Source organism: Platichthys flesus, chromosome 18 (assembly GCF_949316205.1).
Source record: "Platichthys flesus chromosome 18, fPlaFle2.1, whole genome shotgun sequence".
Lineage (NCBI taxonomy): Eukaryota > Metazoa > Chordata > Actinopteri > Pleuronectiformes > Pleuronectidae > Platichthys > Platichthys flesus.
The window spans coordinates 17861882-17880346 of record NC_084962.1 but is presented as its reverse complement, the minus strand read 5'-3'; the positions used below and the strand labels follow the sequence as shown (position 1 = coordinate 17880346).

The following is an 18465-nucleotide window of genomic DNA, read 5'->3' as shown; positions in this document are numbered from 1 at the left end:
CACTGCTTCAATGCCACTTGTATGATTTGTGTATCGTGTTTTGATGCCTGTAAATAAAATAAATCTTTCCCAGCTGTTGCATCACCTCATTTCTGAGGAGTGATTTTTTTATTCGTGGAAAATAATGCGGTAAAAGATTTTTGACTTTACATATAAGAATTACTGCAAAATTAAGTAATGTACACAGTTAAATCGATCGTATTGCTCATACTATTGTTTCAGTCTCTTTAAATGTCAACACATCTCAGGCAAATTGAGTCTGTAAACAAATATACACACAAATTAAATCAACATCGGTGTCTGATCCGAGCAGGAGGTTGTTGTGTGGCTGACGTGAAGTTAGAGGTGACGTCTCTCAAGTTGAAGACATGTTGGCTTCTTTCTGACGCAGTCGTTGTTTCTGTTGGGAGCAAAATATCATTTAATAGCTTCTGCCGTCTACCTTCAGTTCTGATGCTTGTTTGTGTCGTATTGTCTGTGTGATGTGTTGTTGTGTTACCGTAACTCACCAGGCTGTTGCCGTTAATCTTCCTCGTTTCTACTTTTTTCTCGGCAGTGATTCGCTTCACCGAGAGCTGAGCCTCCTTTAACCTGCAACAGCAAAGAATCAGATTAATGCTGCAGCTTCTTCATTTGAACGTGAACTCAGGAAAATGTCCTGAAGTCTGGGTTCCGGACATTTCCGGAGCAGCAGGAGTTTCTCGTTTGTTCCTCGTTTTACTTTGTGTCAACATTTCAGGAAAACATCCACAGTTAAGTGCAGGTCTGAAAACGGGTCTAAAGAAACACTGTGTAACTCGTATTGGGAAACAGCGCCCTCTGCAGCCACACATCTGTCCGAGCGATTTAAGGGGCTTTGATGTCGAGAAAAATCAAAGCCGATCAGTCTGAAGCTCTTGACTTGTATCTGCGTGACTTTATGCCGCTGCCCCATGATTGGCTGATTGGATAGTATCATAAATAGAGAAGTGCACAGATGTTTCGAATGATGTCCGTTACCTCTCGTTAGAGATCGTCTTATTCTCCCTCTTCCACCTGACTTTGAAGTCGCCGCAAAACTCAAACCAGAGCATGAAGAAGTGAGCGGCAGTCACGTCCTTCTCTCCGCTCTTCGGCTTCAGTCCGAAGTACAGAACCAAGTCCTGAAAACTGAGCAGCGAGTTGAAAGAAGATAGAATTAAAAAAACTCACACAACTAAGATAGAGATGTAGATTTAATTCAGTCAAACAGGAAAGTCCAAATAGTTTCTAGCTCATTTCAATCCATCATATAATCACTGCAGACATTTTAATATCAGAAATCCACTGGTTAAATTCAAGGCAGTGTATTGCACTTGAAACATGGACATGAGGTTTAAGTCTCTGACCTTTTTTGCACAGTCACCATCTGATAGGAAGTTTCTGCATGTTCCTTTCGTGCTGCAGAGAAACAGACGATGAAACAGTTTCTGTCAGTTTCTCTATCGGGTGTTTTTTCTACATTTTAAATATTCTTTAAGCGATTAACTCCTGGTTCTTGATTGAAAAAATTCAATATATTTAATGAGCTGATATTCAGCCGACATGAGTTTTAATATTTCAAAAAGTGTCTCTGCTGGTAGAAAGAACATTGTTTCCGAGGACCAGCCTGTGGGTCTCAGGCATGAGTCTCTATGTCATTGCCAAATCTGTGTGATCTTTATCTGAGTGTCTAGCCTCTATACTCTGAATCCACCCTATCTCCTACACACACAGACACACACACACACACACACACACACACACACACACACACACACACACACACACACACACACACACACACACACACACACTGAAAAAGCCAAAGGGACATTTTCAGGCCGGTAAGAGGATGAAAGGTTCATTTATCTGATGATTCAAGACTGTGGAATAATTTATAAAAGGTAAAATGGAAGGAAGAAGTGAAGGCAAGTCACAGCTGAACTATATTAGGAGGATGAAAATCTTCAGTGCAGCAACAAAAACACAATAAAAACTCTTATTTAATCTGTTAACTTCAAACAATCACCAAAATAAACTGTCACTGTTACAACAGCCACTCACCACTGAGAACAAAAGCCTCCATCTTGTCTTTGAACGGCTGCAGATGTTCTTCAGGTGAATTGTTGCAAACCTCCTTCACACTGTTCTCACATCCTGAAAGACAGAAGCAACACACGTGAAGTTGTGTTGTTATAAACTCAATCACTGTCCAGGATGTGACTCCTCATCATGGCTTGTTTGTAGCAATGAGAAAAATGAAAGTCAAAACAGTAATCCCTGGAATTCAGTGAAGACAAGAGCCAAACAAGAATGGATATACCGGAGGATGTAGGTATCGATACTAGGGAGTAAACAAATTCTGACACCAATATGTAGATTTAAAAATGTGGCAATGTTACCTAAGATGTCATATCACACCCTTATGACAAAGAAATGTAGCTGAAGCTGAATATTCTAAAGCTTAAACATTATTAAAAATGCATTTGGCACAAAGCCGGTATGAAGAAAATCTCTGGCCTCTCAGACAGAAATAGACAAAACGAGCGAGTTTAAATTACATGGAAGCCATTTCCTGTGCTTCAGTTGAACCTCGAGAAGCTAAACATGTTGACGTATGGACTTAAAACACAGAAATCTATTCACCTAGAAAGCTTCTTCTCAGCTATAGATGTTGAGATTGAGTTTCTCAGGACAGTGCATCTAGATTCTTTTATTCATCTCTTTAGAATAACCTCGAGTCACTGTGGAGTTTGTGAACAAGCCTCTTCCCCCTTGCAGTCTTGATGCCTTATTGTAATATTGGATGTAACTTTTTCTAATTCTTGAGTTGTAGAATTTTAAACTATAACTCCCAACAAACAACTTGGAACAGAAGAAGAGAGAGTTTCAGCTTTAACTAACTCCACCTGTGTCCCTCTCCCTCTCCCTCTCTCTCTCTCTCTCTCTCTCTCCCTCCCTCCCTCTCTCCCTCTCTCTCCCTCTCTCTCCCTCTCTCTCCCTCTCTCTCCCTCTCTCTCCCTCTCTCTCCCTCTCCGAGCTCCGAGTTGCTCTGCGTCCAATCAGTGGATCAGAGGAGCCAGTCTGCGGAGCCAGTCATAATAGAGGCTGCCGAGGGAGCCGAGCCCCCCCCCCCACACCCAACCCTGATGCTCGATCGACATCTCCCAGATAAGATTACAAAAGAATACTGTTTTCATTCAGGATTTGTGTAAACTGTGGAGGCGGGTATCTCTCCTCTGTCTTTTGTCCGCCTCTTGAGCCTGACCAAAGTTTGCTTGTTTCAGGACGAAGAGGTTTTTAAAGCTTCATGTAAACACAGTGAGATGATGAAGAGTGTGGTGCTTACTCATTTAGTGCTTCGGTCTCAGAGTGACGGATGAATACTGTTTTTAAAGAGATCAGAGGCTTGTGGTGCTGATGAGTTTGGCTGAGCCTCATAAATCACAGCTCGACTCCTGACAGGTTCCACAATGACACACAGTTAATCCATCAAAGAAGTCAAACAAAACATCAGAGTGAACAGAGAGTTTCCTTAAGCCATATTTCACATATGAGAAGCGTAGATGTGCCAAGAAATCTGATGATATCAGAGGGAAAAATAATGAGAACTCTTCATTTAATCTCAGTTACAATATTCCAAAGCCTTCCGCAGCATAATTTGTTAATATACGGTCATGGAAATAAATAAAATGTATATTTTATTATTCAACAACCATGCTTTCAGCTTGCAGATGTAGCTCAATGAGCTTCACCAAAATAAAGCCATGAAATAAAGATTTAAAGAAGGTGATGCCAAACAAATTTGGATTAACTTTTCAACTTTTAACATCCAACTTTTGGACCTCATTTCCCTCAGGAGTCAACTGGGCTGATTTAACAGAAACTTATCTCCCTGTAACTGTGTCGGGAGACGTTTCTTTCCGACCAAACAGAAACCAGAGGGAGAGTGAAGAACGGCAGCAGCAGAGCTTCAAACCAGGCATGAGGGTGGTTCAAACAGCCAGAAAACAAAAGGGACCTGTAACGTCAGATCCAGATTGCACGGTGGTTTGGGTCCGAGGCCCGATAAGACAAAGCTGTGTTGAGAGGCAAAGAAACGTATCTGCGGCACAGATCTGCGGGCCACACTGGAGCCGAAGGAGATACAGCCCAGCAGGTTAAGGATCCACGCATCTCTGCAGAGGTCCGTGCAGAGATACCACAGATACTGGAGGTCTGGAGATTACCCAAGTGCCGAGCTAAGGTCGCCCTGTGCCGGCGACGGGGGCACAAAGGCACAACGATGGGAGATCTGATGGGCACGAGGATTAGGAGCTGGATCTGAAAGGCGCCAGGCCAGTATCAGCAGCGAGCGAGACTCCTGCCAGTCTCTGAGTACACGCACATACAGAGAGGCCTAAACACACATGTACTGTATACATAAGGATACTAACAATAGCATACATGTCAGCATTGTGCTGAGCAGGACTCGTGCTGAATGGCCTCGTATGGACGCACTTACAGGCAAGAGGGACAAGAAGGACAAGAGGAAATCTTTTGTTCTGGGGCTTCAGCTCAGTCGAGTCTGCTCAGAGAAGCAGGTCTTCAGTCCCGAGTATAAACATTTCCTCCACTGCTGGGGCCCGTGATGTCTGGAGGGTTGTCTGAGGGAAAAAAACAGTGCCAGACTGGGCCGAGGTTTCTTCGGTCTGGTCTGATCTGTGGGAACCTCTGGAGAGCGCCGCGAAATCCCAGCGATAGAGTTACACCGGCTGGCTGAGGTTTTCAAACCGAAACACACAACAAAATGACCACAAGACAAAACGATTCCGGTCGACCAGTCACATGCATGTTCGGAGCGGGGCTGATGTTTTGGGGAACGCGGGGGGGGGGGGACCAGCTTCAGTGATATTATGAAACCAGAGGAGGCCCAGAGTGTCGCTGCTTATTTCTTCAGAGAGAAAGAGGCGGGTAGAGATCTAAGTTGTCGATCTCACGTACTTGTGAGGTCTCGTCCGAGCTGCCTCACGTCCCTGGTGAGGTCATCGAACCTGACCTGTGCTGCCAGGAAGATGTCCTGGGGTTCAGGGAGGGGGAAGGTGCTCCTGTCTGTGCCGGCGTTCTGGTGGGACACAAACACAACAACAGGTTAGATCCCAGTTAAAAACTTTGTGTTGCTTTCTCGATAGATTCATACTTTATGCTCCTGACGCACATTAAAGGATAATTTCACAGTTTTTCAAGTCTGACTTAAAGGACGTTTCATTTAAGACGTAAACATTTAAATGTCTAATCCCCACCTTGTCCACATTGTGCAGGTAGTAGGACACCACATAGTCCACCAGGCTGATGCGATTGTCCTGTAACATTAAAAACAAGCATTCACATGTTTCCTCCGCTCAGATGACGGCATTACTGCAAACAGATCACAAGCTTCTGTCTCAACAAACAAGCAACTCCTTGACTTCGTGGTTCACTTTCTTTGAGTTCCACCATCCTGAAGAAAGAGAAAACTCAAACCCCCGCTCGTATCTCACAGCGACTGAGGCCTTACTCTGCTCTTCACGTCCTTGAGCTTAGGGAGGATCTCCAGGCCGAAGCCGTCAGCCTGACCCCGGGTCCTGCTGCCCCCGTTCATGTGGTTCCCCAGAGCCAGCACCAGTCCCATCATCTCCCGCAGGTCCTGGCTCTCCACCAGGGCCTCGAAACAGAAAACATCTCATATTTAAAATCACCCGGTTTCAAGAGCATTATCAGTGTATCGAGTGAGGCTGACTGTCGGGCTCCACCTTGCAGACGGAGGAGACTGTGCTGAGCTTGCGTTGGACGGACCCGATCGTGTCGATGAACGCCGACTGGAAGATGATGCAGTGAGCTCTTCCTGCAAAGTCTGGGATCTGGGACAGCTCATACAGGAACCTGGGGAGCCAACACACAAACAGTGAGACAACGTCCCTCTGAGAACCGGCTAACAGAGGCTGAGCTCTGGAGGTTTGTCTCGGAGGAGGTACTGACTGTTCGGGTTTGTCCAGGAGTTTGAGTTTCTCCTCCTCCGACGTCTCGTAGTGTTTCTTGATCCTCTCCAGCTCCTCGGGCTGGGCTCTCTGACACATTGATGATAAAATGTTACTCAGGGCTTCATAACTGGGCAGTTGCTTTCGTAAAGTGTGTTTTAATACGTACGTTTTCATACAGAGCTTCAATGGTCTCCAGGTCCACAACAGAGTGGTCCACAGTCAGCACAGCTTGAAGTGGGGAGATGAGAGATTAGGCCTTCGGGTTCTGATCCACAATATTCTTTTAGAATTAATAATGTTATCATTTTGTGTATATATGGCTTGACGCAGTGATTTAGCCGACATGCTACATGTTCACCAGGCTCTAAGAATCAATGTTTGTCGGATTTTACTTGGGAAAAGTAAAAGAAAACATTTGGCTTTCGGGTTTGATTGAAAAAAACGGTAAAATAAACAGTCACATGAGCCACAAAATAAGGAAAGATGACTTCCATCTAGAGCTGGTTCAGAATGAAAACTTGATCTCAACAGAGGAACAACAGGCTTTAAAGGAAATGATTGAAACTTTGCTAACTGGGGACTGTTGTGGCTCGCTGATGTTCTGTTTTCTGGTTTAATTGGGGAAACAAACAACAGAAGTAAACAGGCCAAACCAAAAAGTGCACCTCCCACAAACATGAGACATCAAACATTCCTCCCAGTGGGAAACACACTGAGCTCTTTGAGATGAGCGACGCAGATCGCCTCTCTGAAACCGTCCTGCTGACATTGTGGTGAGAGTTTCAGCCTCTAATCCCACGTTGATTTCCCCAGCTGCTCATATTCCTGAGTGAAGCGGGGGGGGGGGGGGGGCTCAGTGTGATGCCGGGGTTAATGGTAAACACGGGTGAGTGTTTACAGAGGGAGGCTCGAGGTCTAAACTGGGACGGACTGAGCACACAGATGATTTACTGTGATCCACCTCTTCTAAGACAAACACCACCATGTTTGTTTGATTACACACTGAGGTTTTCAGTGGTGATTCCCATCAGGATCTAAATCATAGACTTTATATGAAGGGCGACGTGACGGCCTCCCTAAAGTGAGGCCAAAGTGTTTTTATCGCCCCCTGGTGGCAGGCTGCAGTATAGGTCATAAACAAGGCCTCCTCCATGTTAGTGGATGGGACAATGCCCAAGCTGCAACTACTTTAACTTGAAGTACAGTATTATGATGAATAATATAATTATTGCTATTAAAGCTTTTAAATGTATATTTTAAATATATAATTTGGAGTTTATCACACCCTAGACCTGAGATAAATATATATTTATTCAGCTTTAAACTTGATATATAAATAGTAACGTGAGCTGTTCAGAGACACATCAAGGTTCTGCATCTTATTTATTATTCTTTACAAAAGTCCTTGTTCATCACTTCATCACTGAACTCACCTTGTTGAATATCTTTCATCTCCAGGTGGAGGCTTGATATGAGGATGCCCACGGCCTGAGAGCGCCTAGCGTCCAGCAGCTTAATGATCTACACACACACAACACATGCACGCACATGCACACACACACACACACACACACACACACACACACACACACACACACACACACACACACACACACACACACACACACACACACACACACACACACACACACACACACACACACACACACACACACACACACACACACACACACACACACACACACACACACAGTTACCATGGCCACCTTGCCACTAGGAACCATTAGTGAGTCATTAGCAGAGTGTGTTGTGGAAAGAGGCCGAGGTCATATTAGTCTTTACTCTGATGCATTAGCACTTTTTGCATTAGTGACCACGAAGGGAGAATCTATTCATCTACATAATTTACTGTCGGTTACTTGGAAATGACAAAAAGCAAATATTCAATCAAATTCATGCTGGACTTTTGTATTTGACTGTTTTTCTTTCAGACTTTCAGGAGGATATGACTGATTAGAAATGCAGATAATATATATTTCTTGTGTAAAATGTGTGATGGGAACATCACATGAACTGACCTATATGTAATAAATGCAGCTTTCTACTCTTTGCCTATTCCAAACAATTTGTTAGATATAATAACTGTGTCCATATCTGGGGTTATGATTAAACAGCTGTGTTATGATCAGGCCTCTCTAAAGACCAGGCTTTAACCCCCTCAAGTGGACAACAGTCATATTACAATCTCCTGCACAACAAACCATCTCTACCTCTGTCCTCTTTGGCTTCAGAGGAATATTCCCACGAGCGTGTGTCATGTTCTTTTATGTTCTTGTCCACGTTACCTTCCTGGATTTGGCTTTCTTCTCGTACGCCTCAGACAGCGGCTTCCTCTTGGTCTCTGTCGTGCTTTTGGCAAAAAGATCCTCAAACTCGCTGGAGTTGATTATGTTCGGTTCTTCTATAAGGTTCCACAGTGTGTCGATGCTGGGGAAAAGAAACGTGTTTAATACTTAAGATACTATTTGTTGAAATCGCTTCACAGAGGAGTTGATCCAAATTTAGTTTTGTAGTGAATCATTTAATAAATATATCATTTTTTTCTATATTTCTATATGTCTCAATTATTGAATAACGTTCACGTACAAATTAAAAATTCAAACCTTTTAACTTGTATTTTCTGTTATTAATAAGAAATATTCTTTATTTACACGATAAAGTAGGTTGGGTAAAAATGAAACATGATGAAGATATGTAAACTACACTTTCAATCACTATGGCTCTTATAACTCAAAAGATATTTCACAGTAACCTGTTTAAACTGTTTTCACTGCATACACGAGGGCACTTCAGAAAATGTGTCTCTCTCTAGATCAGACTGAATTATTTACTTTAGTTTTTTACTTTATTTAAGGTCATTCGAGAGATTTATCCCTTTAAATACGATTGTACTTCATGTTCTTAGTCTCTGGTTTACTGAGTCTGTTTGGTCTTGAACGTACTTGTTGTCCTGCATCTGGATCCTGGTCCAGTGAAGAGGCTTCATGGGTCTGGACGGCTCCACCGCTTCTTTCCTGGGAGGTTTATCCAATAAGAAACCTCCACCTGGAGGAGGAGGAGGTGGTGGGGCTGAGCCTGGCATGGATGGAGGAGGTGGTGGTGGTGGAGGAGGAGGAGGTGGGGGGGCTGAGCCTGGCATGGATGGAAGAGGTGGTGGTGGTGGTGGTGGAGGAGGAGGAGGTGGGTGGGCTGAGCCTGGCATGGATGGAAGAGGTGGTGGTGGTGGTGGTGGAGGAGGAGGTGGGGGGGCTAAACCTGAGATGGATAGAGGAGGAGGTGGTGGTGGAGGAGGTGGAGGAGGAGGAGGGAGATTGTGTGTTTTGTGTGTTAACGTTGCCTCAGCAGGGGCTGGTGCTTGTTCTGTTTGAGGGAACGCGGCTCCAGGAGCAGGCAGAGTCTGCGATGGAGGCCCAGGGGGCGCTGTTTCCTCCCACTGACCTGCCAGGCTCAGGCTGATGGAGGCCAGGTCCAGCTTTCTGGGGGTCATCTTCTGCGGCCGGGGACTCGTCTCTGTGCCCTCTCCGTCCTCTGGGGTTTTGACGAAGGTCTCTCTGTCCGTCTGGACGCAGACGGTGCGGAAAGACTTTTGTAGACAGTCGTCTCCAGTGGACACGGAGACGTCTCGGACTTCCCCTCTGGTCTGGCTCCCGGCCTGGGAGAGTCGGGCCTGCAGCTCGGCCACGGTGGACTCCAGCCGGGCGACGCTGTCCTCGTTGTCCACCCGAAGTCTGGAAAGCTCCCGACCGAACTCCTCCTGAAAGTAAAGTCAGACTTCAGCCCTCATCTCAAGGCTCAGAGATTAATCTACAATCCTGGTGAACGTTAATAAACCCATATAACAACAAATCATATAACATCAGTTAACATCACTACAGTTAAGATATTTACAGTATCTGCAAAAAACTTCTGTCCACCACATGCTGTTTTTTATAAGTGTGTGTAATTCCACGTGCATTTGAATGGATTTAAATGTGGATCATGAGGTGACTCTTGGGCCTTATGAAACCAAAATGTGCTGTTTTCACCCCTAAATTTGAAATGTATGTGGATATTAAATATACACAGATAAGAGTGGCATTGAATTGATCATCTAACTCATGAAGAAAGAAAGAAATGATACAAGTTCATAAATATAATCCAAGTATATCACCTGTAACTTCTCCAGCTCCTCTTTGCATTCTCTCTTCAGCTGCAGCAGATCCGCCTGATGCTCTGAGAGGAAACACAACAGAGACACAGTTGTTTTTCTCTCTTCTCCCACAAACACATGTTCATCGTTGCAGCTGCGATGCCCGAGGGCGGCTTCTTTACCTCGACGGGCACGTTAACGATGTGGCTGGAGTATTACAAGCCGCAGACAAACAAACTACAACAACTATGAGACACGTGGGGCCTGGAACTCATTTCATAGAGACAAAAAAACACATTTATTTTCCAACGCGATGTGAGTTTGAGGGTATTTGAGGATCTACTGCAGTTGTTCAGGGACAGACTGGGTCCACAACAATATAAACCATCAGGTGAAGGCAGCGAATGTGATATAAACACACAGAAACCTAAGATGACAGCTCATTGGCTGCAGCTGCTGTATTAAACTAAGCCAAGGTCGGGTGCAGAGTTTATTTAACATCTTTACAGTATTTACAAGCTCCCTGTTCTCAGATACAAACCTAATGTGTGTGTGGAGCGTCACTGATCAAACATCCTACATGAGGTGGTTGGTTTGAATCCTTTCCCTGCTCAAAATGATAATGATTGTGAGGTTCAAAATGTTCTGAGCCAAGATTCAACTTAGTTTAAACTGTGTTAGTACTTAATTTAGCTCTTTGATTATTCTAATGCATTGTAATTGACAACCCAGTGATTAGTTTGAGGAATTAATCAAGAGCTATACAGCTTCCTAACCAGCAGGTGGCACTAGAGTTGACTCATTTAAAACCATTAACAAAGTGGCTTCTACCATAAAACTCTCCTCAACATTTAGAATCACTCTCTCAAAAGGACAAGCAGCGGTGTCAGTGTCACGTGTTGAACAAGTCGACACAGTCTACACACACACTGTGGACACACACAGGGTGGAGCGGTGTTTACTTTAGCAGGAGCTCCTGATGGTTTTTCTGTGTGTGCATTTTTTTATTTTAATCTCCAAGGGCGCTGCTGCTGTGAGTGTATTTACTTCCTGATGCCCTGAATACCTCAGGTCCATTTAAACAGTGAGAAACACCAAGTGAACACTGGTGGATTTCCAGTTGATTATACAATGTACCTGCTTCAGTGTACTTGAGCCCGACTTTCTCCTCCTTGACCGGCGGCCAGACGGCTTGTAGACGACCAGGAGTCCGCTCTTCCCCCTCCCCCGGCGTGGAAGCCTCGGACTAGAGAGTAAAGAGGAAACCTTTTACTTCTAAACACATCTTAAAACAAATCAAATCCATTTGAATTCACATATTTACAATCAAATTAAAGGTTGTTTTCTTGACTTGGCTCGATTTATTGCAGGATTTACTTACCCTGTTCAAATAAACCTCAGTTCCTATTTGTAAAAGTTTGAATAAAACATAGGAACAGTAAAGTAAAGTTAAAAAATATAGTTTCTAAGAGCACACTAGACCACACTAGATTAGCTGGGTCGTTCTGGTCAAATGCTCCCGGTCGATAACATACTTTTCCATCAGATGAGTCTTTCTTCTCTGGCGTCTTATTGGAGCTTCTCTCAAAAATGGCTCTCAACACGTCTTTGTCAGATCTAATCTTCTTCCTCACTGCGTCCAGGTCCACTCTGTCTGCCGGGTCCTTCTTCAACGGCCTCGGGGTGAAAAAAGCCTTGAAGGCATCAAACGCTGCCTCGGCACTCGACACCGGAGATTTCGCGGAGTCAAATGACCCAGACGTTTCTAAATCCTCCTCTTTTTCAAAGTCCTCCTTCTCGGGACTTTCCTCGTCCTCGGGTTCATCCTGGTCGCCCTCATCATCCGTCCTCTCCTCTTTCTCGTCTGCTTTCTTTTCCAGACTCAGAAACTGGGAGATCTGGTCCAAGAAGTTCCCCTGGACCCTGGCGTCCTCCGGCCTCTCTGGGAGTGTGGCCCTCCTGGCCCCCAGAGACTGAGGCTTGATGGCGGACACGGTGTCGTGCCCGGGGCCCACCACCCCTTTCCTCAGCACCCTCAGGCCGCTGAAGAGGGCCGGCAGCTGGATCTGCTTGTCCGTGGGGGAGCCCGGGGAGAAGGTGGCTCTGGTGAAGGTGGATCCAGGTGGAGGGCTGTTGGCTTGGTCCGATCGTGTGATGGAAATATTCAATGTATTATCTTGTGGGTTGTGAAGATGTTGGTGGATGGATAAGTCTGGAGAACTTTGTCCTTCTTCCTCATCCTCTTCTGCCTCTGCACATTTCACCTCCCCTTCTTCATCATTTTCAGAGCTGGAGGGCTCAACGTTTTGCTCTTCAGCTTCTTCAGCCTCTTCTTCATCAGAGTGTCCTGGACCAGTCCCAGTTAGCACCACGTGTCCCTCAGACTCCTCGGGGTGAATATTCACATCTGAACTATACACAGTTTTGACCAAGTCTTCCTGAAAATCTGCAACTTCCTCATACTCATGCAATTTATCACTTGCTCCTACATCCTGCTTGACACCGTTTGGCACGACACCAACACAATCTGTATTTGTGCACTCAGCAGAAATGTGTTGACATTTTGGATGCAGAGATGCGTTCAGGGCACGTTCGTCCGGGGAGTTCTCCGGCCTGTGAGAAGCATTTACTCTGTCGCAGTGTTTGTTTGGCATTTCTGAGACATCTTCCTCGTTTCCATTCCCGCTCTGCTGCTCTGTTCGGTTAAATTCATTCCTCTCCTGCTCCGTTCGGTCTGAGTCGTTCCCTCCCTCTCTCCCAGAGGTCACCTTCTCTCCGTCATGAGGCAGTATAACATAACACAAGGAATCTTTAAAGTTCACATCCCCACTTCTCTGTTTAGTAAAACTGAGCTCCTCCTGCGCCAGCTCCTCATTTTCCTCCTCGGAAAAGGTCCTGAAACATTTGAGAACGGCTTTTTGTTTCTCCATTTCCTGCGAGTAATGGTTGCTTGTAGAAAAAGTGGGAAAGTTTTCCAGAGCAGAAAAGTTCTGAGAAGCTTTTACCACAACATCAACATTGTGGCTTCTGTTCTAACGGCTCATTTCTAAGACTTAAGTGCAGCATTGTGGTTTCTCCATTCAGAAAAAAAGACTAATTCCTCTCTAGTTGGTGTTTTGGCACCTGTGGACATGCACTCATGCTGGTTCCAGGATCATGCAGCTTCTGGTTATCATCAATAAGCAAATGCAAATGTCATTATTCTGAAAATCCAACCTGTTTCTGCTCCAGCTTGCTGAAAACAAGTACATATATCCTTTCACTGTTAGAACGGCTCCTTCATGTTTTACCAGAGAACTGATTTTCCAAACCTAAAAGTGGAAGCTGCTGTTAGTCACTCAGAGCAGCCAATGACAGGAGAGAAAATCCACCAAGTCAGGGGAAAGTGACGTTCTTTTCCGAGGCCGGTTCCACTCGTGGCTCCGCAGGCTGGAGTGAGTCAGCTCGGCTCCGGTCCCAGTGAAGTCAGATCCAGCTTCTGCCTCCTCTTCCTTCCAGCTCTGCTAAACCTGCTGCTGTATTCTACACAGAAACCTCCCAGACGAGGTGCGGCCCAGTGTCACAGTGTAACCGGGAGCAGATGGCGTCTTGAGTCACTGTCTCTGACAACACGGTGGCAGATCTGTGAGCCATAAGGCGGAGGAGGCCACCCACAACAGATGGAAGGACACCACACCCAGAGCTGCAGGAGGGTAAACAGGCCTGTCAGGGATCAGAGTGTGGGACGTGTGGGTCCGGAGCTGTGACGGGGAAAGGTCTCCCAGCTGCCCTGTAGCTCCTGAGCAACACAAAGCTAATCTGGATGACTTAGGTCAAACCCCACCTACACACACACACTCTGAACCAGATCACATTAGATCTTACATACATGATACACAGAGAGGGTCTGTTTGATTTCTGGTTTCCAAAGATAAAAGTTATTGGTTTAGTAGCTTTGTGATTTCACCTAAACACACATGGTCAACAATAAACTCTTGTTTGAGTATATGGAAAAAATATCTGAAATAATAAGAATGTTATACAAAAGGATAACAACCAAATAAATGACAATTAAATGTTTAAATTAAATTAAATGAAGTAACAGTAATTAAGATTCACAGAAAAAAGTCACGTCTAAACTACATTTGAAAACTTTGCCTTTGTTTCTCTAATATTTTGCTGAATGAAAAATATCTACACGAGAATCAACCACCCTTCCTCCGTCAGTGGTTAATATTTGTGTTGTGTTCAGGACCCGCCCTTGTTTGCGCCCACGTTCACGCAGCGAGTGACAGATCCCACCAGTGATAAACTTTTCCCTTTGTGTCAATACATCGTCCAACTTTCCCTGACAACTCCTTTACTCAGAGAAAAGCCTGAACCCTGCAGCTGATTTAACCGGCCACACTTAATCTCATGAATACTAATAATAAAGTGTTCTTGCATTCCCAGAGACACTGAGGCCTTTATGTGAGCGGAGTTTACATAATAAGAATGAATCCAGATAATCCCATGAAATAGCATTAGACGCTGAGCACACGCACACAAACACACACACACACACACAACCTGAACAAACACACGGGACTGTTTCCAGCATTATGAAGCAGAAATATGAAGCATGTGCTGAATTTATACATCACAATAATACACTGATGTATTTAATTGATCCAAACATATCTTCTCATTTCTGACCTGAGCTCTTTGATGCTGTAAAACACATTTTCCATTCTAGAGAACACTCAATCCTCTCTAATATAAAAACATGGGATGTGTTTGGGAGGACTCCATTAGTGGCTCACCTGTAAAGAATTTCTCTTTAATCCTCAACTGTAATTTTTTTATTGTTTATTTCTATACTTTTTAAATATGTTGTTGTGGATGAAGGACATTTGATGATTTACTTTGTTTACATATTTATGATCAATAATTTGCTTTTGCTTTGTTTGATGTACTTATTCTTAATTATTATCTTATTACATTATTACTTTCCATTATTATTATCATAACATGGTCTGAAATAAACTTTGGAATTAGTTTGAGCAGCAGAGAAAAAGGACGTCTAACACAAACAAAGTATTAAGAACTAATTCTTGTGCAGATACCATTCCTCATACAATGCACCTACACAGTTACATTAAAGCTGTGTTGTATAACCACAGGGGACACAGAGCTCTTTGTCACACAGCTGTGAGGCCACCGTTTGAACCGGCACCACTAGAATGAGGTCGTTGTCGTTATGATGCAGCGTTATTTATACCCAATGCAGATCATATAGCCATTAAGAGAAGGGTCATGGCAGCAGATATCAAGGGAAACCAGTCTAGACAGAGTGAGACTCTCTCCTTCACCCCAGCTCCTCCGTGCTACTCACCCTGACCTCCGGGGGGAGCGGTGTGGCTGTGGGGGAATCAGTGATGTCGTCCTCAGCGGCAGTGATGTGCAGGAAGTCGATGTGTTTGGGTCTGGACGGATGAGAGAGGAACCGGCTGAAGGAGAAAGACTCTTCCACCTCCTGCTGCCAGATCTCCTCCAGCCTCTGGAGAGCTTCGTCTGGAGGAAACAGTCAAATCACCGTTAGAGCAGATTCGTGAAGTTTTTGGGAAGTACTTATTTCAATTAATCCTACTTCTTGTTAAGCCTTAAAATGTCATAATATTATTAAATCATTTTTATTGCATCCAAAGTTCTTCAAGTTCTTTTTAATGTAGTTCACCAAATTCTCAGGAATAAGTTCCTGCAATAATAAACATTTCCTTTACTATGCTACTGGAATTTAAAGTGTAAATAAACCCATTCAAATTTGACACAGCCATTAATAAAAAAGTACATTTAGATATTTTTGGGGTATTTTTATCACGCCCGTGCTAGATGAGGAGTGGATGATTGATGTGTGCGGCTGCAGCGGTGACACCTACTGCCAACTGTGCTAATTGAAAAACCACTGGAGCTCAGAGGATGGAGTGCAGATGTGCGACAAGAGGTGACATCATCATTTATCACTACAGTTATCACACAGAGCATGTTAAAAAAAATGTAAATGTGTGAACTTCATTCTTTGCTTTAATTTTAAGGAGACGTCTTTGGCTGAGTTGCAGGATGAGACTCATTAAATGCTGGAAGATAGAGGCTAGGAGGTAAAGCTAATGTTCTGCAGGGCCACTAATGATCCTTCACTTTCATTAGAATGTCTAGCTCCTTCCAGCCGGGGGGGTCAGAGGCAGCTCGACCTTGAGGAGAGAAGTGTGTCTGTCAGTGTCGGTTCAGATACGGGCTCCAACAGATGCCAGTTGTGTAACTCCCAGCCCGACACAAGAGGCACAAGAGGCAGTTTATGGAAATGTGTTATCTGCCCTCGGTTTGACCACAATGAGCAGTGAGCGATGGCTTTTCGGAGAATCACCCTCATGCGGCTCTGAATGCCTTTCTTCCTCTCGCTCTGATCATCATCCTCTGAAGATTTGATGTGTTTCACAAAGCTCAGGGCGTTAATCCTGTTCTGACAGCCAGGGGGGGGGGGGGGGGCGTCCGGCGTGCACGAGGAGAAGTCATCAGACCTCACTGATCGAATCGAGCGCCAGGATTCTTCTTCTTCAAATGCATTCATCAGTAACACAGTTTAATTCTTGAGTATTTAGTTTTGGACTCTGTCATTCCCATAATCTTTTAGCTCTTGATTGAAACTAGATGATGAGAAGACACTAATGCTTTTTATGGCTGCAACATAATGTCAATGTTTTGCGAGTCATTAGATGTAATGTGATTATCCATCCGTCCATTATCTACGCCACTTGTCCTCTGAGGGTTGTGTGGGCGCTGGAGCTGAACCCAGGGGACACTGGGGCGAGAGGCAGGGGACAATCTGGACATGTCACCACCGGGTCGCAGACTCAACATCTGGATTAATAACCATTCAGGCAATTTAGAGTCTGCAATTAACCGAACACGCAGACACAGGGACAATGTGCAAACTGCAATTAGAACTCCAACATGGTTAATCCTCTTCACAACCTTCTGACCCACGAGTCATGTGAACTGATACACACACACACACACGCACACACACACGCAGACACACGCAGACACACACACACAAGGAGAGCATCACTATTTCTTTCTTTGAAGGGAAACAGGTCACGTCAGGCCAGTGCTGATTGACTGTGAGGGTATTCACATCAGGTGCTCAGCTTGCACTTCATGCCTGATCTCACACACACACACACACACAAAAACAAAGTGGTATGTCCAGCCAGCACGGGGTCATTATTTACAGACTACCACACATCCTTCAGATCCGACTCAGCTGCTGTGGTGTGGAAGAGACAGTCCAAAACAGAGTGTGTGTGTGTGTGTGGTGTGTGTGTGGTGTGTTTGTGTGTGTGTGTGTGTGTGTGTGTGTGTGTGTGTGTGAGCTCATCAACCAAGAGGAGTCTACAGCGACGGAGGAAACCAGACTGAGGTCAGAGCATTAAAAATGAGAGCGTCTCAATCAAAGTGTAAATCTGACAGTCAGGACTCAGCGTGTCACCCCCCCCCCCCCCCCCCCCCCCTGTTCGCTTCACTAACCAACCTCTGAAAGTCAATGTCACGCCGCTGCACAGCCACTTCTCTCCCTGTTACTCTGCTGAAAACTCACTGAAGGATTTCTGTCCTCCTGAATCCACTACAGAGGCAGTGGAAGCTGTGCAGCCTGATTAACAAGGTGGAGGTCTGTTTACAACTGTCAATCGATGCTGGGAGGATTCTGTGTGACGCCGATACTACACAATCCTTTGAGATAATTCATAAGCTTTAGAAGTGAAATCAAGCAATAGCAAACCTCTGTAGATAAATAGAAATTGTGTTGATACAAAATGTTATAAAATATGAACTACAGAGAAGGCTGGGATTGGCACCAGCCCCCCCCCCCCCCCCCCCACGACCCTCAAACTGATAAATGATCAACTTTTGAAGCAAATGTCGTAATTTAATAATTCACATTTTTACCTGAGGACGACTCCTGGTTGTCCTCTGTCTCATTGGTGAATGAGTGAATGTCTTCACTCAGCCCGAGGCTCGACCATGACCACTTCCTCTTTGGATTCCTCTCACCCTTTTCTTTAGCACCAGAGAATAAACTGTCTTCTCCAGATTTTGTCTGCACTGTGTGACTCTGACACACGTCCTCCTCTCGCTGATCAGTCAGGTTCAGAGGCAGAGAGGACGAAAACAAAGGGGACAAAATCGGGGACATGACGTCAAAGCTGCTGGATGTTGGTGGAGAAACATCCAGGACCACAGACAGGGTCCCAGACGGCACAGGGGGAGTTACTCTACCGACTGAACGAGGCCACGAAG

At 44.8% G+C, this 18465-nt stretch overlaps 1 protein-coding gene across 1 annotated transcript; it reads right to left on the bottom strand.

Annotated features, from left to right (window-relative positions):
• Positions 1-55: 55 nt before the first annotated feature.
• fmn1 (formin 1) lies at positions 56-13313 on the bottom strand. Its single transcript, XM_062411903.1, has 17 exons — positions 11685-13313; positions 11287-11395; positions 10171-10232; positions 8963-9774; positions 8306-8447; positions 7433-7520; positions 6166-6227; positions 5998-6086; positions 5772-5901; positions 5537-5683; positions 5283-5342; positions 4984-5104; positions 2065-2157; positions 1368-1419; positions 1000-1149; positions 510-591; positions 56-400 (listed from the first exon to the last, which is right to left on the bottom strand). Exons 1-17 carry the CDS (start codon positions 13077-13079, stop codon positions 356-358), a joined length of 3639 nt encoding a protein of 1212 aa, XP_062267887.1. The 5' UTR covers positions 13080-13313; the 3' UTR covers positions 56-355.
• Between the last annotated feature and the right edge of the window lie 5152 nt (positions 13314-18465).